The 25,421-nt window shown below is 35.4% G+C and overlaps 1 protein-coding gene across 3 annotated transcripts; it reads left to right on the top strand.

Moving 5' to 3' along the window:
- Window positions 1-25,273, top strand: fnip2 (folliculin interacting protein 2). 3 transcript variants are annotated; one of them, XM_073842835.1, is made up of 18 exons: window positions 1-161; window positions 7,435-7,558; window positions 9,147-9,239; window positions 10,025-10,125; window positions 10,988-11,062; window positions 11,145-11,203; window positions 11,736-11,798; window positions 12,412-12,483; window positions 12,626-12,761; window positions 12,845-13,046; window positions 15,746-15,834; window positions 16,333-16,479; window positions 16,742-16,911; window positions 18,048-18,780; window positions 20,596-20,752; window positions 20,860-21,060; window positions 21,255-21,370; window positions 23,333-25,273. In XM_073842835.1, the coding sequence occupies exons 1-18, from the start codon at window positions 76-78 to the stop codon at window positions 23,409-23,411; spliced, it is 2,703 nt and encodes a 900-aa protein (XP_073698936.1). In that variant the 5' UTR covers window positions 1-75; the 3' UTR covers window positions 23,412-25,273. The 3 variants fall into 3 exon arrangements, with proteins under 3 accessions (XP_073698936.1, XP_073698937.1, XP_073698938.1); XM_073842837.1 differs by lacking the exon at window positions 1-161 and adding an exon at window positions 5,934-6,333; XM_073842836.1 differs by lacking the exon at window positions 11,736-11,798.
- The last annotated feature ends 148 nt before the right edge of the window (window positions 25,274-25,421 follow it).

Raw genomic sequence — 25,421 nt, 5'->3', positions numbered from 1 at the left:
TACAAACCTGAACGCTTGCCCTGATGGGGAAACAGGAATCCCAGATTGTGTGTTTGTGAAAAACAGAGCTCGAGCATGCCGACGCTGCTGCAGAAGCTCTTCTGCAAGAGAGCCGTCGGTAACGGCAGCGCCAGGGACTGCTCTACGACAGCGGAGCAGTGGTAAGACCGTTAGCACGGGCAGATACTACACCTACGGATATAAACGCGCTTTATATGCCACTGTCAACTCTATTACAACTCCGCTGCAGACAGTTGTTATTTTTTTCTGCAGTTAAGACTAGGTGGTGCAAAATGTGCGAGTATATGATCACCATTTTATCGTGTCATCGCTTGCAGGCCGTAGTGTTATTTGATCTATATGTGTTCACGGTGTGGTGGAGTCACACACTCGAGTTCTCCGTTACGCGCGTCCAGTCAGCTGAGACCAAGTGTGTTATGTAACTTTCAGTGCATTTATGCTTGACAGGGTTTTTTGAGAGAATATCTATCCTGCATGTACGGCTTCTGCTGTGTGTCCAGAGTGGGTGGAGAGGAGGGTTTTATGGGAGAGAGAGTCAAGTGGTTAGGCTACTGACACAACTTGTTAGAAGCAATTATTGTGGGTGACAGGAAAAATGGACATAGTATAAACAAACAATAATATAATAAGTTCGTATTACAAATCCTTCAAGTTGCCCCCTTAAAGTTCTTCAGTGAGACCAGAATATAGTATTTCTTGCATGTGAATGAAAAGCCTTCTGTTATTTACTCACTTTAAACTACAATTGCAGTTGTTTAATAACTCATATTAAACTTTAGCCACGTGATTTTCATTAGTTTGTACATTAGCAATTGGCTAACATACATTTTAAAGCAGTAATGCTACATACTGGACCCTTTCCAAAAACATGGTCACATGACAACTCAGCAGTTTCCTAGAAGGAAGTGACACTGCTTACCCACTGATAATGCGTAAAACATTGATCCCAGTGTTGATTTGGAGGTTTAAAACAACAGAAACGAACTGTAAAGGGGTCTTTCACAAATGGTATCACCTCAAATTAAATTCAGTCACTGCCCAAAACTGACCTATTTGCTTAATTTATTTAGGTCAAAATTACGGGTTTATCAAAACATGGAATATGAATGATTACTTTTACCTGTGCAATCATTTGACAGGATATAATCGCACAGGTAAAAGTATGAGCTCTCTAAATGTGCTTTTATGTATAAATTTGAAATATTAATGTTTTTGTGATATTTACTTTACACATTTATCTTTTATTTTTATATTTTTAGTTTTTATTTTAGTTCTTAGTTTTAGTAATTTGACATTTTATTTGTTTTGTATTTGTTTTTAATTCATTTTTATTAAAGTTTTAGTTATTTTAGTTCTTAAGCAAACTACCAGTCAAAAAGTTTTTGGACAGTAAGATTTTTTATGTTTTTTAAGAGGGCTCTTTATCTCATCAAGCCTGCATTTATTTGATCCAAAGTACAGCAAATGTATAATTTTACAAAAGCTTTTATTTCAGACAAATGTTGATATTTCGATCTTTCTATTCAAAGAATTTTAAATATTTATAATAATACAAATATATAATATTTATAAAAATAGTTGTCTCTTGAACAGCAAATCAGCATATTAGAATAATTTCTGAAGGATAATATGACACTAAAGACTAGAGTAATGATGCTGAAAATGTAGCTTTTATCGCATGAATAAATTACATTTTAAAATATATTCAAATAGAAAACAGTTATTTTAAATGGTAAAAATATTTCAAAATGTTAGTTTTTGCTGTACTTTGGATCAAATAAATGCAGGCTTGGTGAGCAGACTTTAAAAATTTTTTTTAAATCTTTTGACTGGTAGTGTTTTTCATCTTATATTTTGTTTTATTTTTCAATTTTAAAAACAGTAACAATAGTGAACCTAGTGTCATTGAAACGGTATAGTTAGAATGTTTTGAGTCAGTAGCTATGTGCTATTTTAAAGTACCATATAAGAAACGAGTAATGGAAATGCCTAAATTTGGGGGGGGGAGGGGGGTGGTAACTTAATTAGCAAAAAAAAGTTTTAAGCTCACTTTTTGATTATATACTGTATGAAAATAATTATGTTCAGTGGCTTCTCCAACTTTTCTTAGTGATGTCTGTGCCAGTTTATCAGGAAGTGACTTTTATTTTCTTTGACTTGTTAAGTGGAAATGTTGCTTATTTGCAAATGTTTTATGCAATATTCCAATTTTGCACATTAGTTAAATTTGCAACTTGGAATGGAAACCCATCTACTGATGCCATTGTAGAAATGGCTATCGGTTTATTCTGCAAGTAAAAATATCTCAGATGCCCTCTTATTATTATTATTATTATTATTATTATTATTATTATTATTATTGGGCAAAGCATGTAGTATTCAGATGATCATGTGATCTCAAAATGTCTGCCCCCATTAGAAGACCCACTCCATGTAAAAAAAAATCAGCTTTAAATAAGCTACTGGTGTGATGACAACTAATTTTTTAGTTTAGGGAAAGGAGGGAGAAAGCATATGACAGACTAAATATTTGTTGCAACATGCATGCTTAGTGTTAGCAAAGAGAACATGTTGGTTTGTTTGCTGAGGTATGCAACTTTAGTCAGTGAGAGTGTCCTATGACTGTGTTTGGATCACATGCTTTGTGAGAGGGTGTGTGTGTGAGTGTGTGTGCGTATGACAGTCATGTGACGTTTGAGCTGTGTTCAGAAAGTCATCAGATAGATAAGAGCAGAAACCCCTAGGTCTCTAAACATATGCTACCCCAAAGAATCTCTCTCTCTCTCTCTCTCTTCTGTCTCTCCATCTGAATCTCCTCATTTTATTTTGCTCTCTTTTGATTTTAGAAATGTTGTTTGATTTGGAAACGTTCTAGACAAAGTAAGAAGTCATTTTTAAAGAAACTGGATGAGTGCGTGCACGTATGCAAACACACACTCTCTGTAGCGTACTAAGAGGAATACCTGTGAAGATGAAGATTAAGAGTCGTAAGAAAAACACTGCAAGGTGGTTGTTCATTCCAGAGGATGCTGCATGGAACAGGTACACTGAGTGTGTGTGTGTGTGTGTGTGTGTGTGTGTGTGTGTGTGTGCGCTATTTGGGTTACTTTACAGTTACAATAAGCTTTTCCTTTGCTTATGAGAGGAATGTGCTTGCGTGTGTGAAACATAGCAATGAAGTAGTTCTTAAAGCATAGTAACACAGCTGAGTTAAGGGTGCTTTGAGCAGACCTGTGACCTTTTCAACTTCTGTTAAAAATTAACCGAAATAAAATATGTACTAAAATATGCAGCTCTGACCCAACTCAGCCAACAATATCAGTGTTATGATGCTGCATTGCTTCTGTCTGAATTAAATGCAGCATCAAAGTAGTCTTAAGTGTGTGTGTGTGTGTGTGTGTGTATATATATATATATATATAATCACAAATTAATTGTAATTTAATGTGTAGTTATTTTTAATAAATATATAAATGTTTGTCCATTTTTATATTGTTTTCACATTATTTTAAAAGTAAGATTTTTTGTTTTTAAAGTATTTTCTGCTCACCAAGCCTGCATGCAAAAGTACCTCTAAAACAGTAAAATTCTGACACATTTTTACTGTTTAAAATAACTGCTTTCTTTTTGAATATATTTTAAAATGTAATTTATTCCTATTTTTTTGTGTCATTACTCCAGTCACATGATCCTTCAGGAATCATTGTAATATTCTGATTTTATTATTATTATATTGTAAACAGTTGAGTAGAATTTTTGCACATTTTCTGTGATGCATAGAAAGTTCAGAAGAACAGTATTTACCTGAAATAGAAGACTTTTGTAACATTACAAATGTCATTACCATCACTTTTGATCAATTTAAAGCATCCTTGCTAAATAAAAGTATTAATTTCTATAATTTCTTTCCCAAAAATTATATTGAATCCAAGCTATTGAAAGGTATAGTGTATAATGTCACAAAAGCTTTTTATTTCAGATAAATGCTGTGCTTTGGATCGTTCTATTCATCAAAAAATCCTGAAAAAATACTCTGCTGTTTTCAACATAATATTATTAATAAAAATAAATGTTTATTGAGCAGCAAATCAGAATATTAGAATGATTTCTGAAGGATCATGTGTCACTGAAGACTAATGATGCAAAAAAAAAATCAGCTTTGAAATCACAGGAATAAATTACATTTTAAAATATATTCAAAAAGAAAACAGTTATTTTAAATAGTACAAATATTTCAAAATTGTACAGTTTTTGCTGTACTTTGGATCAAATAAATTTAGGCTTGTGAGACTTCTTTAAAAAACATTAAAAATCTTACAGTTCAAAAACTTTCATATATTTATAAAATCTCACTTACATTTGCATTTATTCATTTAGCCGATGCTTTTATCCAAAGGAACTTACAATTGGGAATACAACAAGTGATTCATCCTAAGGAGGCAGAACAACATAGGAAGTGCTAAAAAATACCATATATCAGGCGTTGTTAGAAGAGTGCAGGCTAGAAGGGGAAGATCAAGAAAGAGAGGAAAACAGGCTAGAAAGGGAGGATCAAGAAGAGAGGAGAACAAATTATTATTATTTTTTTAAATATAGAGTCACATAGTTTCGAAAAAGATGTGTTTTCAGCAGTATTTGAAAGCTTTTAAGGAGTTTGCATTCTGGATAGGGGTGGGAAGATCACTTGTAATTACTCGTATCTGTATTCCTAATTCATATTTAAAACTTTAATTTGAATACAAAACATTTAATGAACTTCTTTTTGAACTTTATTTCTGCAGCTGTAGTTTCTTTGTATTTCTTCTTACTCCACATTTACAGCTTTCTTCAACTGAAGTAGAAACTGCTTGAAGTGCCTGAGGATTGTTAGACTTTTTTGACATCTTCTACACTGAATGTTTGAGGGGGGAGCATAGTAAAATAGTAAATGAGTTTAATAGAGCTAGCATTTTTATACACTTAATCCAAATATTTAGAATCAACAAACATGCAAGGAATGGCAGATATGTAGAAATTCTGAATGACTGTGGACAGATTTCATTCAGACCATCTGAAATGGTTCTAGCTGTCAATCAGTCTGTGTGTGTGTGTGTGTGTGTGTGTGTACTACAGTGATCATATGACACAGCGGTTGCTCTTCATGTGACCTGAAGTATTAGGAAAATCCCAAAAAGGATGTGTCATAAAGGCTAATTCATTACAAGGCATTGTTGCCTTTTGTGTGTGTGTGTGTGTGTGTGTGTGTGTGTGTGTGTGTGTGTGTGTGTGTGTGTGTGTGTGTGTGTGTGTGTGTGTGTGTGTGTGTGTGTGTGTGTGTGTGTGTGTGTGTGTGTGTGTGTGTGTGTGTGTGTGTGTGCGTGCGCGCGCAGGTTCTCTTTACATATTTGTCCTAAAAATGTGAGAATATTTTAAGTGGTTTTCACTTTTTGAAAGGCTAATGTAAACTGGTTTCTCTAGGTTTAGGATGTAGTATTATTTCAGTCTAAAAACCATTGTGTTTATAAGAAGTCCTCATTAATATAACTTCTCGGGTCTGTGTGTTTGTGTCAATGTGTAGTGGCAGTACCACCCCAAGCAACTGTTTTTCTCTCTCTCTTTCCCTCCATCCCTCTGTCTCTCTTATATACTGGCACACACACACTCACGCAAAATCTCAGTAGGAGAGGATAAAGAGAGCCTGTGCCCTCAGTGTGTGTAAGTGTGTTTGTGTGTGTGTGAAGGATAAAGGGAGCCTGTGCATAGCAGTGTATTGTTCAGCAGCTGTGTGTTAGAAAAGACTGAGCAACAAATCGTCTAACACACACATATGCACATTAATACTTAGCAGTCCATATACAAAGTCCGTACACTCAACGCAAACAGACACATAGTGATTGCTAACTCACACATGGACACTGATATAACAAACACACTGCATCATCTACGCAATCAGAGAGAAGGGGCGCTGCCGACACCGTTTGTTTGTGTGTGTGTGTGTGTGTGTGTGTGTGTGTGTGTGTGTGTGTGTGTGTGTGTGTGTGTGTGTGTGTGTGTGTGTGGTTGTGTGTGACTTGGGCACTCAGAGCTTGGACAAACGGAGATGGAGACTGTGCTCCTGTGTTTTCTGTTGTTAGACTGTGGTGATCTTCTGAAGTTTAATGGAAGAAACATGCAACTGTGTGAATGGTTCACTTTCCGTGACTTCAGCCACGTTCTTGGCCAGTTTCGGGCATCTTGTGATTGTTATTCATACCTATTTTGGATGTATATGTAGTGCTTGGAAGCTGGAAATGAATGTCTGATTGCTTTATCATACACCAGGATGGAAAGCAGGTAGGATGTCTGTGTTTGTGTGTTTGAGCAGAAAATGTATTTTTGCTTTTTTACATATGGTGCAATTAAATGTTTATTGCTTTATTGAAAATTCTTGCAGCTTTATGGTTTGGATGAATAGAATAGTTATTGTCATTATTTACTCGTGCTCAAATCTTTCCCAAAAAATTTTTCTATGCAACACGAAGACGTTTTGAAGAATGTTCACACTTCGGTTTTACATACGATGTCAGTGAATGATAAACAGGGAGTGCAAAGCTCAGAAATGACAAATATAGCACTATAAATATAGTCCAAACAAGTCATGTGCTATATTCCAAGTGTTACGATGCCACGGTAGTTTTGTGTGAGGAATAGACCAAAATATAATCACTGACAAAAAGTTTCAAGTCAGTAAGTTTTAACACAAGTGTTAAAAAATTATCACTTTTTTTTTCAGAAAGGATGTATGAAATTGATCAAAAGTAACGATAAATACTTTAATTTCAAATGAAACCTGTTGTTTTAAACTTTCTATTAATAAAAGAATCTTAAAATGTATCAGATTCCACAAAAATATTAATCAGCAATCCTGAAAATAAGCAGAAATATATCTTGAGCAGAAAATTTGACAAAAGCATATTAGACTGATTTCTGAAGGATCATGTGACACTGAAGACTAGAGTAAAGAATGATGAAAATTCAGTGTTGCTACAAGAATAAATTATATATTAGATTGTATTTAAAATAGAAAAGAGTTATTTTAATATGTAATAACATTTTACAGTATTACTGTTTTACTGTCTTTTTGTAATCAGGTAACACCTTTCATAAAATAAAAAAATGTTACAAACCCAAACTTGAACAGTAGTGTAAGTTGTAATTCACTGAATATTCACTGGAACAGCATGAGGGTGAATACATAATAACAGAATGTTTTAAGTGAACTATTCTTTTTCTTTAGTCATTTTCAAAGGGCTAGAAGCCTGTTTTTGTTTTTTTGTTTTTCTCACAGGTTGTTGTTTTTTTATGACTAAACTATTGAAGTTATAGAGAAGTGTTATTTTCTCTTTCTGATTGTCTTAATCACTATTACCTGTGTTTCTCTCTCTCTCTGTTTAGTTGGGCGTCTGCTGAGTTTGATCTTGCTCAGATCAGATTGATAGTGTATCAAGACTGTGAGAGAAGAGGACGCCAGGTTCTCTTTGACTCCAAAGCAATACATAAACTGGATGCATCCGAGCCGGTAAGTTGCTAATGTGGTGTGTGTGTGTGTGTGTGTGTGTGTGTGTGTGTGTGTGGGGGGGGTGTCTATGAGCACTGTTTTGGGAGGAGTCACATGCTCTGTAATCCAGCTTGCTTGGATCTCATGACAGGTGTGACTGCTCAGCTAACTGGGTCAAAGCGTTTAACACTCGTGTGTGGGTTGTGTCTTGGTTTGGTATTGCTGTTTACTGGCTTTTGATTTAATGTGAAGTTTTGGTATAATTTAGTTTTTTTTATTATACATTTTTAAGTTAAGGATGTTATGTCTTGGGACTTTTCTCTATCTTTTTAAATGAAAAAAAAAGTACAGTAAACATGCAGTGATTCAGTCATAGTTAAGGAAGACCATAATTCTTAAATAAATAAATAAACACAAAAACTTTGAGACTTAAATGTGGGAAATCTTAAATCGGTCCTGACTGTGTAGCACCTGCAGCTCTGCACTTTTCTGCACTGATTGTTTTATGATGGTGTCACATTGTACTACAGAATTTGCAAAGAGGCTATTAACGGAAAAACAAGTCAAGCTATGACCTTCTGCCAAGAATTATGTACTGCTAAAGTGTTTTCTTGTGGTAACCGTATTTTCTTCATAATATGCATATTTTCACTGTTGGAATATTAAATTAAAGCTGTATTTTTTTTTTTATATGTTGACCCATCCATCTAGACAGTTGTTATTGAATGTCTCTGGCTCTCCCTGAACAGAGTGTGATTTATTGTCAGTAAGTTGTCACATGATTGGTCTGTTTATTCAGCTCTTCAGCTTTTGTCACAAAGAGAGAGAGAGCGACAGAATAACAGTGTGTGTGCGCGTGTGTATTGCTATTGAATTGTCTCTTATGGTGGAATATTGCTCTTGCAAACAATTTCATGCCATTGCTTTCATACCATGTTTGTTTTAGTATTATTTGCTCAAATATTTAGTTTAGTTTAGGGTTTTGACCTGTGACCAAATGAAAAGATTTGTTTTTCTTTATGATGACTTATCTTTCATAGTATTAGGATTTTTAACTCAAGTACACAGATATAAAAAAAAAGTACACTACTATCCAAAGGTTTGGTTAAGATTTTTGTAAATGTTTTTAAAATAAGTCTCTCATGTTAACAAAGCTAAATTGATTTTATCCAAAAAAACAAAACAAAAAAAAAAACAGGAAAAACAACAATATTGTGAAATATTATTACAAATTGAAGTAACTGTTTTCGATTTATAATTTTAAAATCATCACAAGACATTTTGGCAGCTGTTACTTCAGTCTTCATTGTCACATTATCTATGCTTCAGAAATTCAGATTTGGTGCTCAAGAAACATTTAATTAGTAATAATGTTTAAAAACAGCTGTGCTGCTTAATATATTTTTGCAAACAGTGATACATTTTTTAGATTCATTGAATAGAAAATTAAAAAAGAAAACATTTACTTGATGTGAAAAAAAAAATCTTACTGACCTAAAACCTTTGAATAGTAGCTAACATTAATCCAACCTTTAATCCAATCCAGTTGATTCTATAATGACCTGGAAGAATCCAGTTGTGACTAATTATTTATTTTTTTATGTTTTAGACTGCTGATGAAACCAAAACTCCACCCAACCGGAGTGGTGCTTGCCATATCGGTAGCCAAGCAAGCGAGAAAGACAAGCCTCCTACATATCAGGTTTGTGTTTTAGCCACTATCATGGAACTTTATCGTTCCAAAAGCATTAAAGCGATAGTTCATTCAAAAACGTTTTCTTTTTCATTCTTTACTCACAAACACAAATTAAGGTATTTTGTGATTAAAATCCGAGAGCTTTCTGATCATGCATAGACAGCAATGCAACTGACACATTCGAGGCCCAGAAAGCTAGTAAGTAAATTGTTAAAATAGTCCATGTGTGACATCAGTGTGGAACCGTAATTCTATGTAACTACAAGAATACTTTTTATGCACAAGGAAAACCAAAATAATGACTTTATTCTACATTAAAAATGTATTTTCTTCTCTGTCTCTGACACACTTTCACCAGAGTACCACGATACATGCGTGTGCATTCCTCTGCTTGTAAACAAGGCGTAGTGCATCCCGGTTCTACGTCAGAATGCCGTGTCCTGCTGACTGACAGAAGAGAAGAAATTTTTGAATAAAGTCGTTATTTTGGTTTCTCATAGCTTTATAAAATGACAGTTGATCCACTGATGTCACATGGATTATTTTAATGATGTCCTTACTGCCTTCTGGACCTTTGTTAGTTGCGTTGCTGTCTATGCAGGGTCAGAAAGCTAACGGATTTCTTCAAAAATGTCCAAAATTTGTGTTCCGAAGATGGTTTTTACGGGTTTGGAATGATGTGAGGGTGAGTAATTAATGACAGAATTTTAATTTTTGGGTGAACTATCCCTTTAAAACATAAACTGTGCTTATGGGTACTTTAATGTCACTTTTGACTTTTGTATGTTTAGTATACAAGACCAGCTTCAGATGTCAACATGCTTGGAGAAATGATGTTTGGCTCAGTTTCCATGAGTTATAAGGGCTCAACTCTTAAAATACACCACATTAGGTGAGTATTTTGTTCAAATATGTGACTGGATGACAAAACCAGTTGTCAGTAGAACGGGTATTTTTGTAGAAAAAGCCAACAATACATTGTATGGGTCAAAATTATACACTTTTCTTTTATGCCAAAAATCATTAGGATATTAAGTAAAGATCATGTTCCATTAAGATATTTTGTAAGTTTTCTACCGTAAATACACTGCCCTCCAAAAGTGTGGTTTTGGACGATATCAGCATAGTGTGAATCATCTTTGGGCAATCCTTCAGGAGGCTTGGAATAAAATATCAAGTCAGTGTTTGAATAAACCGTCTCGGATGCCCAGATTATGCAGAGCTGTAATAGTTGCTAATGGTGGATATTTTGATGAATCGAAGTTCTTTCTATGTATAAACTGTTTATGTAATAAAATGTTTTCGTAGTTTGTGTTGTCCCTTGTCAGTGCAAAATTATCACAAATCAAAAATGATTCATGCCAATATTGTCCAAAACCCCACTTTTCAAGGGCGTTTCCAAACATTTAGAGGGCAGTGTATATCAAAACATAATTTTTGATTAGTAATGTGCATTGCTGAGAACTTCATTTTGACAACTTTAAAGGTGATTTTCTCAAAACTTCGTTTTATTTGCACCCTCAAATTCCAGATTCTCAAATTGTTGTATCTCAACCATATATTGTCCCATATTGTCCTACACATCAAGGGAAAGCTTATTTATTTAGCTTTCAGATGGTGTATAAATCTTAGTTTCAACAATTTGACCCTTATGACTGGTTTTGTGGTCCAGGGTCACATATAATATATCTTGCAAGAATCAGGACCTTAGCGGTGTATATGTGATGAACACACTGTTGCTGTGTATGTGACAGGTCTCCACCACAGCTGATGGTCAGTAAGGTTTTTTCTACCCGGTTTGGAAGCAGCACCTCTGGAAGTACAAATACGTATGTGTTTCCTTTCATCTGCAATCTGCTGATACATGAGTCTGTTCTCTATCACTCATTGTCTCCATTTTATTTCTTAAAGGCTGCAAGACAGTTTTGAGTCGATGAGCCAAACTTTTCCTAGTCACACCAGCAGCATAGGTAAGATGTGTACAAACACTTCTTTCTTTGTCATTTTTGCACACTCGTCCAAAACCTAGCGATCTACTAAGTATCTGCCGCACATAGGCAACATTTTAAGGCCTCATGACCTTTTTTGCTTCAAATCAAACTGTAGGGTTGTCACCAAAGAAAAGTAATTGTTAAATAAAGTTGTTATTTTTGTTTTCCTTGCACACAAGAAATATTCTCATAGCTTTATAAAATTACTGTTGAACTACTGATGTGATGTGGGCTATTTTAACAATGTCCTTACTACCTTTCTGGGCCTTGAACGTGGTAGTACCGTTGCTGTCTATGCAGGGTCAGAAAGCTCTTGGGTTTCATCAAAAATATCTTAATTTGTATTCCAAAGATGAACAAAGGTCTTAGAAAGCAACTGCCTGTATAGACAGCATGGCAGCTCACTAGGTTTTAGAACAGCACTTTCATCTGTTTATTTTCTCAAGTCTTTCTCTGTTTTTCACTCAACATACTGTTTCTCAACATGGCCATATACCACTCCTCTTTTCAGGAGTTTGCCACGTACCTAGCGCTCCTCTGCTCTGCCTGGCTCGGAGCGCGTCTTTCTTTGCAGGTTTGTGTGTAATGCTGAAGCCGCGTGAGCATGTGTCGATATCACATGCGCACACCCTTTAGCTACGTTTTCTTCTGCTGTGTGCTTTCTCTGACTATTTAACCATTCGTTGATTTTAGGCGCCTACCTCACATAATGCACTTCCTCCGCCTTTTGTTTTACACCTGGTTTTAACATACTTTGGTGATGTGATCACAACAGCTAAGACTACAACTAATATGTATCTCTTGTGATCAGATCACAAAATATTTTGTACCCTGTTCATATCTGTATTTAGCACTGTACACTTGTGATTGGATCACTGAAATGGAGTTTAATACCAAGTGTAAACAGAGGCAGAGTCACAATGGGTCAGCATCATTTTACGTATGATGTTGCGAGGTTTCTAGGTTATGGGGTCAACTATGCGCTTTCAGATGGGTCCACACTTTTGCAGGTGTTTGGTGTGTGTGTGTGTGTGTCTTTGTGGGATACTAACCTGCATGCTTTTTGAAATTGGGAACCCAACACCTCCATCAAATCACCCACGACGTGAAGCAATGCAGACACACTTCTTTACGTTCTTCAGAATGTGGTTGAATGTGAGGGTGTGATGATGACTCCCTTTTTCTAGCCCACAGTAATCCAGTGGATATGCCAAGCAGAGGACACAGTGAGGATGGAGACAGTGGCATTGCTCGTTCAGGTATGCCTACATTTATAAAGGACAAAGTCAGAACATACTTAATGCAGATTTAAATTGGTGAAACGTTTGAATGATTACAAGACAAATTTTCTGTCATATAACACAAATGTTGCCCTTGAACTCCCACTTTTCCATTCTGCAGCATCCCTGAGCAGTTTGTTGGCCACTCCCTTACCATCCCCTAGCTCCTCCTTCAGTAGTGGCTGTGCCAGCAGTTACCAAAGGCGATGGCTCCGTAGCCAGGCCACCAGTCTTCAGCATGGTCCCATGCCTCGCTGGTAAGTGTAAATATTTAAGTAAGAGATGATAAGATCCAAAGGGCAGCTAAGTGAGATCATTTTTGTGCATGTCTGTGATTCAGGAACACTGAAGAAATGTTCAACTTGTCTGACGAGAGCTGCAGCTCTAACCCTGCAATGATCCGGAGGAAGAAGATTGCCATCAGCATCATTATCAGCCTGCCAGAGAGAGAAGAGGAAAACCACAATTTCCAGGAGTTTTTCTTCTCCCACTTTCCTCTGTTTGAATCTCACATGAACAAACTCAAGACTGCCATCGAGAGGGTAAGTGTGAAGTTGCAGAAGAGTGATTTTTCATATTAAAGGATTAGTTCACTTCCAATGAAAATACCCTGGTAATATACTCACCCCAATGTCATCCAAGATGTTCATTTCTTTCCTACTTCAGTCGCAAAGAAATTAAGGTTTTTGAAGAAAACATTCCAGGATTTTTCTCCATATAGTGAACTTCAATGGCAACCAGTGGGTTGAAGGTCCAAATTGCGGTTTCAGTGCAGCTTCGAAGGGCTCTACATGATCCCAGCTGAAAAATAGGGGTTTATCTACTGAAACAATTCGTCATTTTCTAAAAACAATTTAATTTATATTAGGGGTGGGCATAGATAATTTTTTTTTAAATCTAGATTAATCTAGATTAAAATGGCTAATTTGAATTCTGATGAAGGCATTTTCAGAATATGTGTGCTACCCAAATAATGACTAAAAGTAAGTCTTCGAGAACAGGCCAGGTGGCGCATTAGACCAGGCGCTCATCTCCTGTTTCCAAAATGCATCACAAACTGCTTGACAATTGCATTTACAACATAATTACCTATACAAACTTGTGTAACCATGTACTTCTGCGCAAAAGGCTGCACAACGTGCGCGTTGCCGTTAAATACACAGACGCGCACGGGCATGGATAGCCTATCTGCGTGCATAGTCTTCCATTAAACTGCGTTGCTTTTAGAAGCGTCAATTCAGTTATGGGCATATAGTTTAATGTCTTTATTTCGGGATTATCAAAGTAAATTATAACTCAAACTTGAGATTTTACTGGGGCACAGCAGATTTTCACTGGGGCACGTGCCCCAGTAAAAAGGGTCTAGCAACGCACGCACCTGCCCTGAAGCGGCCTCATAACTGCATCCATGTTTGCACGTCTCATTTGATGTGGTAATTTCACAGAAGTTGAAGACTCGTTCTCGCCCCCTACAGTGCAATTCGACTAGGTATACGTCATCCGCGCTAAAATATCAAGGTGAAAGTCATCATAGCTTACGTAGTTTAGACCCAGCTCCCAACCCAACTTTGAGAATAGATTAACGGGCGATATTTTTTTTATCGCCCGATAAGAGTCTCATGTTAACGCAGCACGTTAACGCCGATAACGGCCCACCACTAATTTATATACTTTTCAACCACTAATGCTCATGCATTACATAATCACACGCGTGTGACGTTGGCGGAAATACCGACCCAGTGTTTACAAAGCGAACGTGCAAAGAAAGTTAAACGACCTTTACCAAAAAAAAAAAAAGGTAAAACGATGATGTTGGACGATTATTAAGTTAGAGGAGAAAACCATGTGTGACCTTTCCAACATGAATGCGTGAAGACGCGCATGTGCATTGCAGAACTAGTGCAAGATGAGCATTTGTGGTTAAAGTATATAAATTTAATTTTTTTTTAGAAATTGACTGATCGATTTTCTAGATAGGATGCTTATTCCTTGGCTGGGATTGTTTAGAGCCCTTTGATGCTGCATTGAAACTGCAGTTTGGACCTTCAACTCGTTGGGCACCATTGCAGTCCACTATATTGAGAAAAATCTATGTTTTCCTCAAAAACCTTCTTTTTTCGACTGAAGAAAGAAAGACATGAACATCTTGGACATGGAGGTGAGTAAATTATCAGGAAATTTTAATTCTGGAAGTGAACTAGTCCTTTAATCAGTTTTGACCAAACATTCAACAATGTATTTCAGTTCTTTCTCAAATGTTTTGTGTATTTATTTAAGAATTTAAAATGTATTCTTAGAAAATGAATTTTTTTTTTGAAAAGCATATTATGCTGATTTATTCTGTTTATATGGGTGGGTCAGAGCAAACATTTTAGTACAGCTGTTATGCAGGATCTAGGTGACCAAACATCCTTTTTTCCTGAAGATGTTCTGGTGAGGATTTCTAATTTGCTCAAGATGTCCAGGTTTTGCCCTTTTCCTATTGACATGCTCTCTACAGTCCACATATGTGACCCTGGACCACAAAACCAGTCATAAGGGTCAATTTCTTTGAAATTGAGATTTATACATCATCTGAAAGCTGAATAAATACGCTTTCCATTGATGTATGGTTTATTTGAACAATATTTGGCCAAGAAGTAACTATTTGAAAACCTGGAATCTGAGGGTGCAATAAAAAATTTAATATTGAGAAAATCGCCTTAAAAGTTGTCCAAATAAAGCTCTTAGCCATGCATATTACTAAACAAAAATGCATTTGTATGTATTTATGGTAAGAAAATTACAAAATCTTAATGGAACATGATCTTGACTTAATATCCTAATGATTTTTGGCATAAAAGATCATGTATTTGTGGCTATTGCTACAAATATACCCATGCTACTTAAGATTGGTTTTGTGGTCAAGGGTCACATACATTATTCGTAATGTTCATTGCTTTGACTGTTCTCTATACTGTAGAGTCCACATTCCTGCACACTACAGTTAGTTGACTATGTAGAATGCCTGCACCAAGACATCGTAGAAAGGCTGTCAGGACATGTCCAGGAAAAAGAGGATGTGCGGTCATCCTACAGAATCTTTATGCAGATTTTTGCCTAAATTTTTGTAATCTTGCTTGTCATCCATTGTATGATAATTTAGCTCAATTTAGATTTCCTGAATCAAAATTGTAATATGGCTATTTTTAATTAAATATTTACACTCTTTTTCAGTTGAAACTGTTGGTTTCTTTTTCAGGCAATGATTGTGTGCAGAAGGATAGCAGAGTCAAGTCAGCGAGTGCAGGTCTATCTGTGTCGAGTGATGGAAGCACTGGGAGAATTCAGGTAAAATCATCACATTTTGTGTATATTTAAATTTCAGTTTATTATTTTTGTAGTACTAAAGACAATTTTTTTTTTCTTTAAGCATTCAGAAAGGCAGTGTTTTGGCATTTGAATGAAACATGTATAGTGGTTTTAAAGGTATAGTTCACCCAAAAATTAAATTAAGATAACATTTAACACAAATTAAGATCTTTTTGATGTAATCTGAGAGCTTTCTGACCCTGCATAGACAGCAATATAATTACCACGTTCAAGGGTCAAAAAGGTAGTAAGGACATTGATAAAATGTGTAAATGTGACATCAGTGGCTCAACCATAATATTATGAAGCTAAGAGACCCCAAACGATTTGTTTCTCTTCTGTCTCTCAGTTGTCTGTTAAACTTCTTTTATGATTCATGACCAACTTGGTGCAGAAGACATTGTTGCCCTTGTTTGAGAGATATGAGTCAGATTCAAGCTTTTGTTTGAGTCTCATCTGCTTCTCTGTTGGATGTAGGATGACTGTGTGGAACCTGTACATGGCTCCCCGCATCAGCGAGCCAGTCTGGCTTTCCATGATATCCCAGACTACCGAGCGAAACCTGCTGTGTCAGCGCTTCCTAAAGGAGATGAATTTGCTGATGGAACACGGAGCCAAGAGCCAGTCAGTGATCTTTAACCTTTCAACTAAACATATTACTTTACATCTTTAACCCTGTTCTTTTGTTAGTACTGTGTAATCAATGGGATAATTGGAAAATCAGTTATTTGTTTCCATCACCATCACTGATCCTAAGCGTGTCAGGAAACACAGTTGGCCAGGTGTGTCTGTGTGGCAGCCAGTCATCATGAGTAACTTACTCTTGATTGCCTTATGTTAAGTTCTGGTGGGGCGCTTCTGAACTATTCCTTTTATTTTTGTCTAGGTTTCTCTCAGCTCTCCTTACTGCTGTTCTTACGCATCACTTAGCCTGGGTTCCCACAGTGATGCCCAGCAGCCTGCCGCCAATCAAAACTGCCTGCCAGAAACCTGCCTCCCAGACGGTGGATCTTTTGGCAAAATCTCACCCATACAACCCACTGTGGGCTCAGTTAGGTAAGAATGAACCGGTCATGATTGGCACGGGTATATTTGTAGCAATAGCCAACAATACATTGCATGGGTCAAAATGATCAATGTTTCATTTATGCCAAAAATCATGAAGAATATTAAAGGAGTAGTTCACTTCCAGAACTAAAATTTACAGATAATGTACTCACCCCCTTGTCATCCAAGATGTTCATATCTTTCTTTCTTCAGTCGTAAAAAATGTTTTTGAGGAAAACAGTTCAGGATTTCTCTCCATGTAGTGGACCTCTATGGTGCCCCAGAGTTTGAACTTCCAAAATGCAGTTTACATGCAGCTTCAAAGGGCTCTAAATGATCCCAGCCAAAGAAAAAGGGTCTTATCAAGTGAAACAATCAGTTATTTTCTAAAAAAAAAAATTACAATTTATATACTTTTTAACTGCAAACAGTTGTCTTGGTCTAGATCTGCGTAAACTGTATATATTCCTGTTTATGACAGTTAGGGTATGTTGAATAACTCCCATCTTTTTTTTTCCCTCCAACTTCAAAATCCTACACCATACATCGCTGTAGAAGTACTGACCCAGTGTTTACAAAGTGAACGTGCAAAGAAGGTCAAACAGCCTTTACAAAAAAAGGTTAAACAGTGATGTAGGACGATTTTGAAGTTGGAGGAGAAAATGGGAGTTTTTCGACATACCCTAACTGTCATGAACAGGAATACACAATTATTATCTGTAAATTTGTTTTGGAAGTGAACTTCTTTAAGTAAAGATCATGTTCCATTAAGATATTTTGTAAATTTCCTACCATAAATATATCAAAACTTAATTTTAAATTAGTAATATGCATTGCTAAGAACTTAATTTGGACAACTTTAAAGACGATTTTTTCAATATTTAAATTTTTTTGCACCCTCTGCTTATTTATTTAGCTTTAATGAGTATTTACATTTTTCACGAAAATTAGTTTGAAATCAAACTATAGTTGGGAAGTCCTCTGTTGGTCTACATTCTCATTTTCATTGTGATTTCAAATTCAAAAAGTCTTTCCTAAAAAAGTTTCAAAAAGGAACTTTAAATGACCAGTCCTACATTTGTTTTCATTGGCAAATCTTCACCAGTTTATTACTGTATTATATATTTTTGCTTTGTGTTGTTTAGGTGATCTGTATGGTGCTTTGGGCTCTCCAGTGAGAATGTGTCGAACGGTGGTTGTGGGACGCAGAAGGGAACTGGTACAGCGAGTCTTGTATGTTCTATCCTACTTCATTCGCTGCTCAGACCTGCAGGAGCATGTGCAGCCACAAGGACAGGACAATCCAGTCAACCCCTGCAGCTCTCAAACCACTGATCCCACCCCTGAAAAAACATTTCCCCCTAAACCAGACCCATTAAACCCCACTGCTTGTGTTATTGGGATTAGTGAAAAAGCACTGAACTCTGACTTGAGTAATGCTGTTCCAGGCACCTCTGTAGAACAAAATGATGAGACACTTTTGACTGATACAAAATCAACCAATCCATCCTCCATTCTGGAATCATCCACTCTCAGGCCTGAATGTACAGAAATGGGACAGGAATGTTTTGGAGAAGACATTGACTCTGTTGAGGGTGGATTAGAGCACATTTTGGCCAATCAGAGTCCTCTTTTACATCGAGTGCAGTTTCACATCGGCAGTCCCAGGGAGTATGAAAATGAAGGACAAGCTGGGGGTCTTACTGGGGCGGGGTACGGACGGGGATTGGACAGGAAGTTGCATCAAAGGCTTTTGACTGATATTCGGAGGAACGAGAGCTCAGATAGTGCTCTAGGTGACAGTGATGATGAAGAAACATCACTGCGAGAACTGTACATGGCTACTGAACAAAAGGAGTATGAGTTACCACTACCAAGGTAAGTGCAAACTAATTTTAATGTGGAGACACTAAATTTAAAGGGGTTGTGTCATGAGGTATAAAATTGTATTTGATGCATTGAGATTGATTGTACAATGAATATATTCCAAGTCCAAAAAGACCACATGAACTACAGGTCATTGTTGCCTACTCAATGTTCAGAAACTTTGCCCACCCAGTTATGATATGGAAACCTGTTTCTGCCACTGAATAAAAAATAAAAAACGATAATTGCGACTTTTTATCTCACAATTCCTACACAAACTCTCAATTCTGGCTTTTTTTCCCACAGAATTGTGAGATATAAACGTACAGTTTTGAGTTATAAAGTCAGAATTGTGGGATATAAACTCAATTACGAGAAATAAAATCAATTGCAAGATATTCTGACTTCTCGCAAATGTTGTTTGTATCTCAAACTTAAGACTTTTTTTGCTCAGAATTGTAAATATATCAACTCGCAATTGTGAGATATAAAGTTTAATTCTGTGACTTATCTCACAATTCTGAGTTTTTATCTTGCAATTTGCGAGAAAAAAGTCAGAATTTTGAGAGAAAAAGTTGCAAGTACCTTTATTTTTTATCTATTTTTTTTACAATTAAGTGATAACTCTCAATTCTGGCTTTTTTCTCAGAATTGTGAGAGATAAACTGACAATTTTGAGTTCTAAAGTCAAAATTGCGGGATATAAATAAAGTCAAAATTGCAAGATATTCTGACTTTTCTCGCAAATGCAGTTTGTCTCTTGGAATTCTGACCTTTTTGCTCAGAATTGTGAGATATAAACTCGCAAAACAAGATATAAATGGAATTACCTTTTATATCTTTATTGTTTTATTTTTTTTGCAATTGCGTGATACAAACTCTCAATTCTGTCTTTTTTTCTCAGAATTGTGAGATATAAACTGACAGTTTTGAGTTCTAAAGGCAGAATTGCGGAAAATAAACTCGCAGTTGTGATTACTAAAGTCATAATTGCAAGATATTCTGACTTTTTTCGCAAATGCAGTTTGTATCTTGCAATTCTGACCTTTTTGCTCAGAATTGTAAGATATAAACTCGCAATTGTGTGTTATAAAGTACAATTCTGACTTAACTCACAATTGCATGTTATGGAGTCAGAATTCAGAGTTTTTATCTTGCAATTCTGAGAAAAAAGTCATTTGTGAGATTTAAACTTGCAATTTTAGGAAAGATGTCAGAATTGTGAGAAAAGATGGAATTACCTTTTTTATCTTTGTTTTATCTTTTTTTTGCAATTACGCGATACAAACTCTCAATTCTGACTTCTTTTCTCAGAATTGTGAGATATAAACTGACAGTTTTGAGTTCTAAAGGCAGAATTGCGGAATATAAACTCGCAGTTGTGATTACTAAATTCATAATTGCAAGATATTCTGACTTTTTTCGCAAATGCAGTTTGTATCTTGCAATTCTGACCTTTTTGCTCAGAATTGCTAGATATAAACTCTCAATTGTGTGTTCTGCAATCCTGACAAAATAGTCAGATTTGCATGATTGTAAACTTGCAATTGTGAGAGAAAAGTTGCAGTTACCTTTTTTAATCTTTTATTCAGTGTGAAAATGGGCTTCAGTATATGATGAGGAAACAGGATTGAAATTGTGTCAGAAATCAACAGTGTCCTTGATCTGATCTTAATAGTTTAAATTAAACATTTTTTCTGATTATGTTTTTTGTTTTTGTAGTCCCCATAGTACTCAAGTTATATATTTTTTGGCTCTTAGCATTAAAACAGTTGGCCACCTCTGCCATGAAGACTGCAATAACATAGTGTGTTTGTTTCTGTGTAGTTACCAGGTAGAGAGTCGAGCCAGTGTTAATCATTTTGGCCGTTCTTTGCTGGGTGGCTATTGTCCTCAGTACATGCCTGACTTCGCCTTGCATGGCATCAGTTCTGATCTCAGGCTCAAACAGTGCCTCATGGCTGACCTGGAACACACTGTTCTGGTTAGTACAATTAGATTTACAGTTCTTACTGCATTTAACGTCTCTTTTTTAATGGATGTTAAAACACCCTACTTTAACCTAAAGTATGTACCTGTGTGTTTGTGCAGCATCCTGCGCTGGATGAACCAGTGGCCGAGGCTCTGTGCATTGTGGCGGATACAGACCGGATGAGTGTGCAGGTGGTGACGAGTCAAAGGCGCGTGTGCGAGAGCGGGCGGTTGGGCAGGGACGTGATGGTGTCCAACCTTGTACACACACTCATCACATCAGTATTGCAGCTATATGCGCTCAACATCGCAACTGACTTTGTAAGTCTCCTTGACAGACACTTGAAAGCATATTTACGTTATGTTTTGTATGTATGTTCTGGGGTCTGTAAGATAAATTATTTGAATGACAATATTTTACAATATTAAAAAAATTATAAAAATAAAAAATATATATAAATATAAAAAAAAATTGTGCACATTCTGATTTTTTTTTTTTTTTTTTTTCATCTCAGTGTGTGATGCATCTGGAAGACCGGTTACAAGAGGTGTATTTTAAGAGTCGATCCTTGGCAGAATATCTAAGAGGACAAACCAGGGTCCATGTAAAAGAGCTGGGGCTCGCACTGGGGTAAGAGCACATTTACCTACTTATTGACGCAGATTCTACACCTGAAGCAACTGTATGGATGTGTACACTGACTTTTAATAAGATGAATGGGTTCTTTTTCTTTTCTATACTAAATTTGGTGAGTTTTGGTGTGAGTTTGGTGAGTTTTCTGCCATATAATAAAAATTAAAAAGGTAATTGCATTATAATTCAATGTTTTTTCTTGCAATTCCAAGTTTACATCTCACAGTTATGACTTTATATTACGATTTAGACTTTTTCTCCCAGAATTCTGGGTTTATATCTCACAATTATGAGTAATTTTTTTTTATCTGAATTCTGAGTTTACATCTCACAATTCTGACTTTTTTTAGAATTCTAAGTTTACAACTCCCATTCTGTTGTTCTTTGATTCCACAATGGAATATAAAATAAAAAGGTAACTGACATTATTACATTTTATTTTATTTAGCCCTGTGTAATGGAACATGTGGATCCTGAGGGTGGGAGGGCGGGGGGATAGTTAAAAATGGTCTTCACAGAAGTTTTTTTTCTGTTGTCTTCTATATTTTCTCAATAAATACATGTTTAATACTAAAAAGGTAACTGACTTTTTATCTCACAATTCTGACTTTTTTCCCTTCAGAAATCTCACAATTATGATTATTTTGCTCAGAATTCTGAGTATACATTTCCCAATTCTTAATATTTTTCCTCTGAATTCAGAGTTTACGTTTCACATTTGTTTTTATTTTTTTCCCTGCCACATATAAAAATAAAAAAGTAATTGTGACTTTCTCTCAAATCAAAATTTATATCACAATTCAGACTGTTTTTTAGAATTCGGAGTTTACATCTCACAATTCAGAATTTTTTTTCTCCGAATTCTAAGTTTACATCTCCCATTTTTTCCATCATGAAATATCTAAAAATTCTGACTTTTTTTCCTCTGAAATATCACAATTATGAAATTTGAATTCTGAATTCTGAGTTTATTTCTCCCAATTCATAATATTTTTCCTCTAAATTCAAAGTTTACGTCTCACATTTATATTTATTTTTTCCCCGCCACATAATAAAAATAAAGTAATTGTGACTTTCTCTCAAATCAAAATTTATATCACAATTCAGACTGTTTTTTAGAATTCGGAGTTTACATCTCACAATTCAGAATTTTTTTTCTCCGAATACTAAGTTTACATCATCCATTCTGTTGTTTTTTGTTTCCATCATGGAATAGAAAATAAACAAGGTAATTGTGATGTTTCATCTCACAATTCAGATTTTTCCCCCCCAGAAATCTCACAGTTATGATTTTTTTTCTTAGAATTCTGAGTTTACATTTCCTAATTCTAAATATTTTTCCTCTAAATTCAGTCTACATCTCACATTTATTTCCCGCCCCATAAAAAAAATAAAATAATTATCTTACAATTCTGTTTATATCGCAATTCAGACATTTTTTCTCAGAATTGAGTTTGTATCTCGCAAATTTAGTTTTTTTTTTTTTTTTTCATCTAAACGATGAGTTTACATCTCACAATTTAGACTTTTTTTTTCTCAGAATTCTGAGGTGATATCTTGCAATGATTTTTAAAACAAATCTGTTTATATCTCTCAGTTGTGAATTTTTTTCCCCAGAATTCTGAGTTTACATCTCACAATTCTGAATATATTCCCTCTAATCACATTTGTTTTTATTTTTCCCATCACATAATAATTGAGGGTTTATATATCAAATTTCTGAGAAAAAACAGTGTGAGATATAAACTCAGTATTTCCAGGGAAAAAAGTTCTACTTAACTTTATTTCTAGGTTCTTCATCCCTTGGCAGAAACAAGCCTTCACTCACTTAACTGTGGAGTTGCAAAAACACATAAAACAACATACAGTTGCTTTAAGTCATGAATTGTGGTATTCATAATACAGAAAGCAGAAAGTGTGTGCATATTATCAAATGTATGCATTTAACTTGTTTTTCAGGATTGAGTCCAGTGACATTCCATTACTTGCAGCAGTGGCCAGCACACACTCACCTTACGTGGCCCAGATCCTTCTTTAAAGACCAATTTCAATTTGAGGACCAATCAGAATGTGTTCCTGTTCTGCATGGACCAGCAAGGATCTGATCATTATCAGATGACCACACCAATCATGATGCACTGTGCTCGACAACCATTCGGAGCCTACACCCAGCCTTAATATGCCAATCAGAATGCCTCGTTTGTCCAGCTGACAGTCTTTCCTGTGTATGTTTGTATGCATGTGTCTGCATCTAACTGTCTACAGACTGAATCATGCACCACATTGTTATTTTACAGTATCTCATGTCTTTTCAAGTCTTATTTGAAAGGGAAGACTGGAGAACGCGCACGTTATTGATGGAAAACATCACTAAGAGTATATAGAGAAGCATTATAAGAGAATAATCTCTCAGCACTATTTCTTAATGTATAGCCTCTCTGTGAAGCACATTAGTTTACATCAGGAGCCATATTTTGTAGCTGGCTGTTCTTGGAAGAAAAGAAAAAGTTCCCCCAAAAATAAAATAAAAATTCTTCCATGTTTACTCACCCTCATGTCGTTCCAAAGATTTTTTTTTTTTTTTGCTTTTTACAAAGCTATCCTGGCCACTCTTGTCCATATATTAAGTAAAAGACAATAGTGGCTCCTGCAAAATGATAAAAAAAAAAACAATAAAATTATTCAAATGTAGTCAATACGATTATGTTGTCTTAAGTGAAGACTCAATTTGTGAACATGAATGTCAAATCTCACCTTTTTTTCCCACAGTAATATGGGTTTGGAACAACATGAGAGTGAATATAAATTGAATTTTAGTTTTTGGGTGTACTGTCCCTTTAAAATCTTCAATTCAAACCGATCGGCTCTAGCATACAGCTCTGAAACCATTTTAAACAATATTTTAAATGAAAAGAAAAAGAAAAGCAGTTTTGTCTATATAAGTTGCAATAGCTTTTACTTCCTTTTGTTGGAATTTGATCAAATCAATCAATTTCATAGTTTTCTACCAGTGATCTTTAAAATGAATTCAATCTGCAATTGATGTATTTTTCATATTCCATATTCTCCAGAAAACTGCCTATTAGATATTATTTCTAAATATGTGTGTATGGTACGAGTGTTTGTGCTTCAATCTCAGAAAGATGAGAGAATGTTTGGGTGCGATATTAAACTGTGTTACTGTTAATTACTGGTCAGTCCACAAATAGTGGATTACAGTATTAATCTGGTGCTACTATTGTGTCAAAGGCTTACTAAAGCACATGCACACTTTTATTATGCTCTGTCTTGCAAATGCTTTATATTTCTTTCAGTGGTGTATTGCACTGAAAGACAAATGTCACAGCAATAGAACCCCAAGTTTGTGACACTAGAAGTTTAAAAATACTTTCTTTCTTTCTTTTTGTTTGATTATTGTTCCACTTTAAAGACCTATAGAAAGATGATTATTTTTGATATTTTCTCTGAATATTCTACCTCAAGTAAAAGATCTGAAAGTGGCCTGTTTTGAAATTATGGCATTGATCAGTCAGTAATACATCAAGAATGCAGTGTGCTGATATCTTTGATTTTACACTTAAAAGCTGCATTTTGGATTGAAACAAACATCTTTTACATATGTAAACGTCTCAAGTGTATTTCTGTACTGAAAGTAAATGTAAAAATGTCTTGCTTTTTTATAATTTTTTGTGGAGGTTGAACTTTGAACACTAAGGTTTTGCCACTTTTAGTAGTCTCTTTTGAGGCTAACAAATGTAATCTTGTTTTCCTTTTGGTCTGCTCTGTGCATGGTGTTTACACAAACAGTTGAATGCGGTTGGGTATTTTGTCTGTGACAATATGGTGTTGCTAAGAACTGAACTAGTGATAAATAAAATTGTCAAGAATTTGATAACTCTATTTTGTAGTTCTATGTTGTCTTTTCATGGTCCAGATTGATATTAGGTTATGATAGCACTCTTATATAGAGTTAGAGTTTTCTTTGTGCGTTAGTTCGTGAACGATTTTAAATCCGTGAAATTAATTGTTCTCGTTCACTTCAATGCAC

The sequence above is a fragment of the Garra rufa genome, chromosome 6, assembly GCF_049309525.1.
Source record: "Garra rufa chromosome 6, GarRuf1.0, whole genome shotgun sequence".
Classification (NCBI taxonomy): domain Eukaryota; kingdom Metazoa; phylum Chordata; class Actinopteri; order Cypriniformes; family Cyprinidae; genus Garra; species Garra rufa.
The sequence above is the reverse complement of the archived record's forward strand: the minus strand, read 5'-3'. Positions and strand labels throughout refer to the sequence as shown.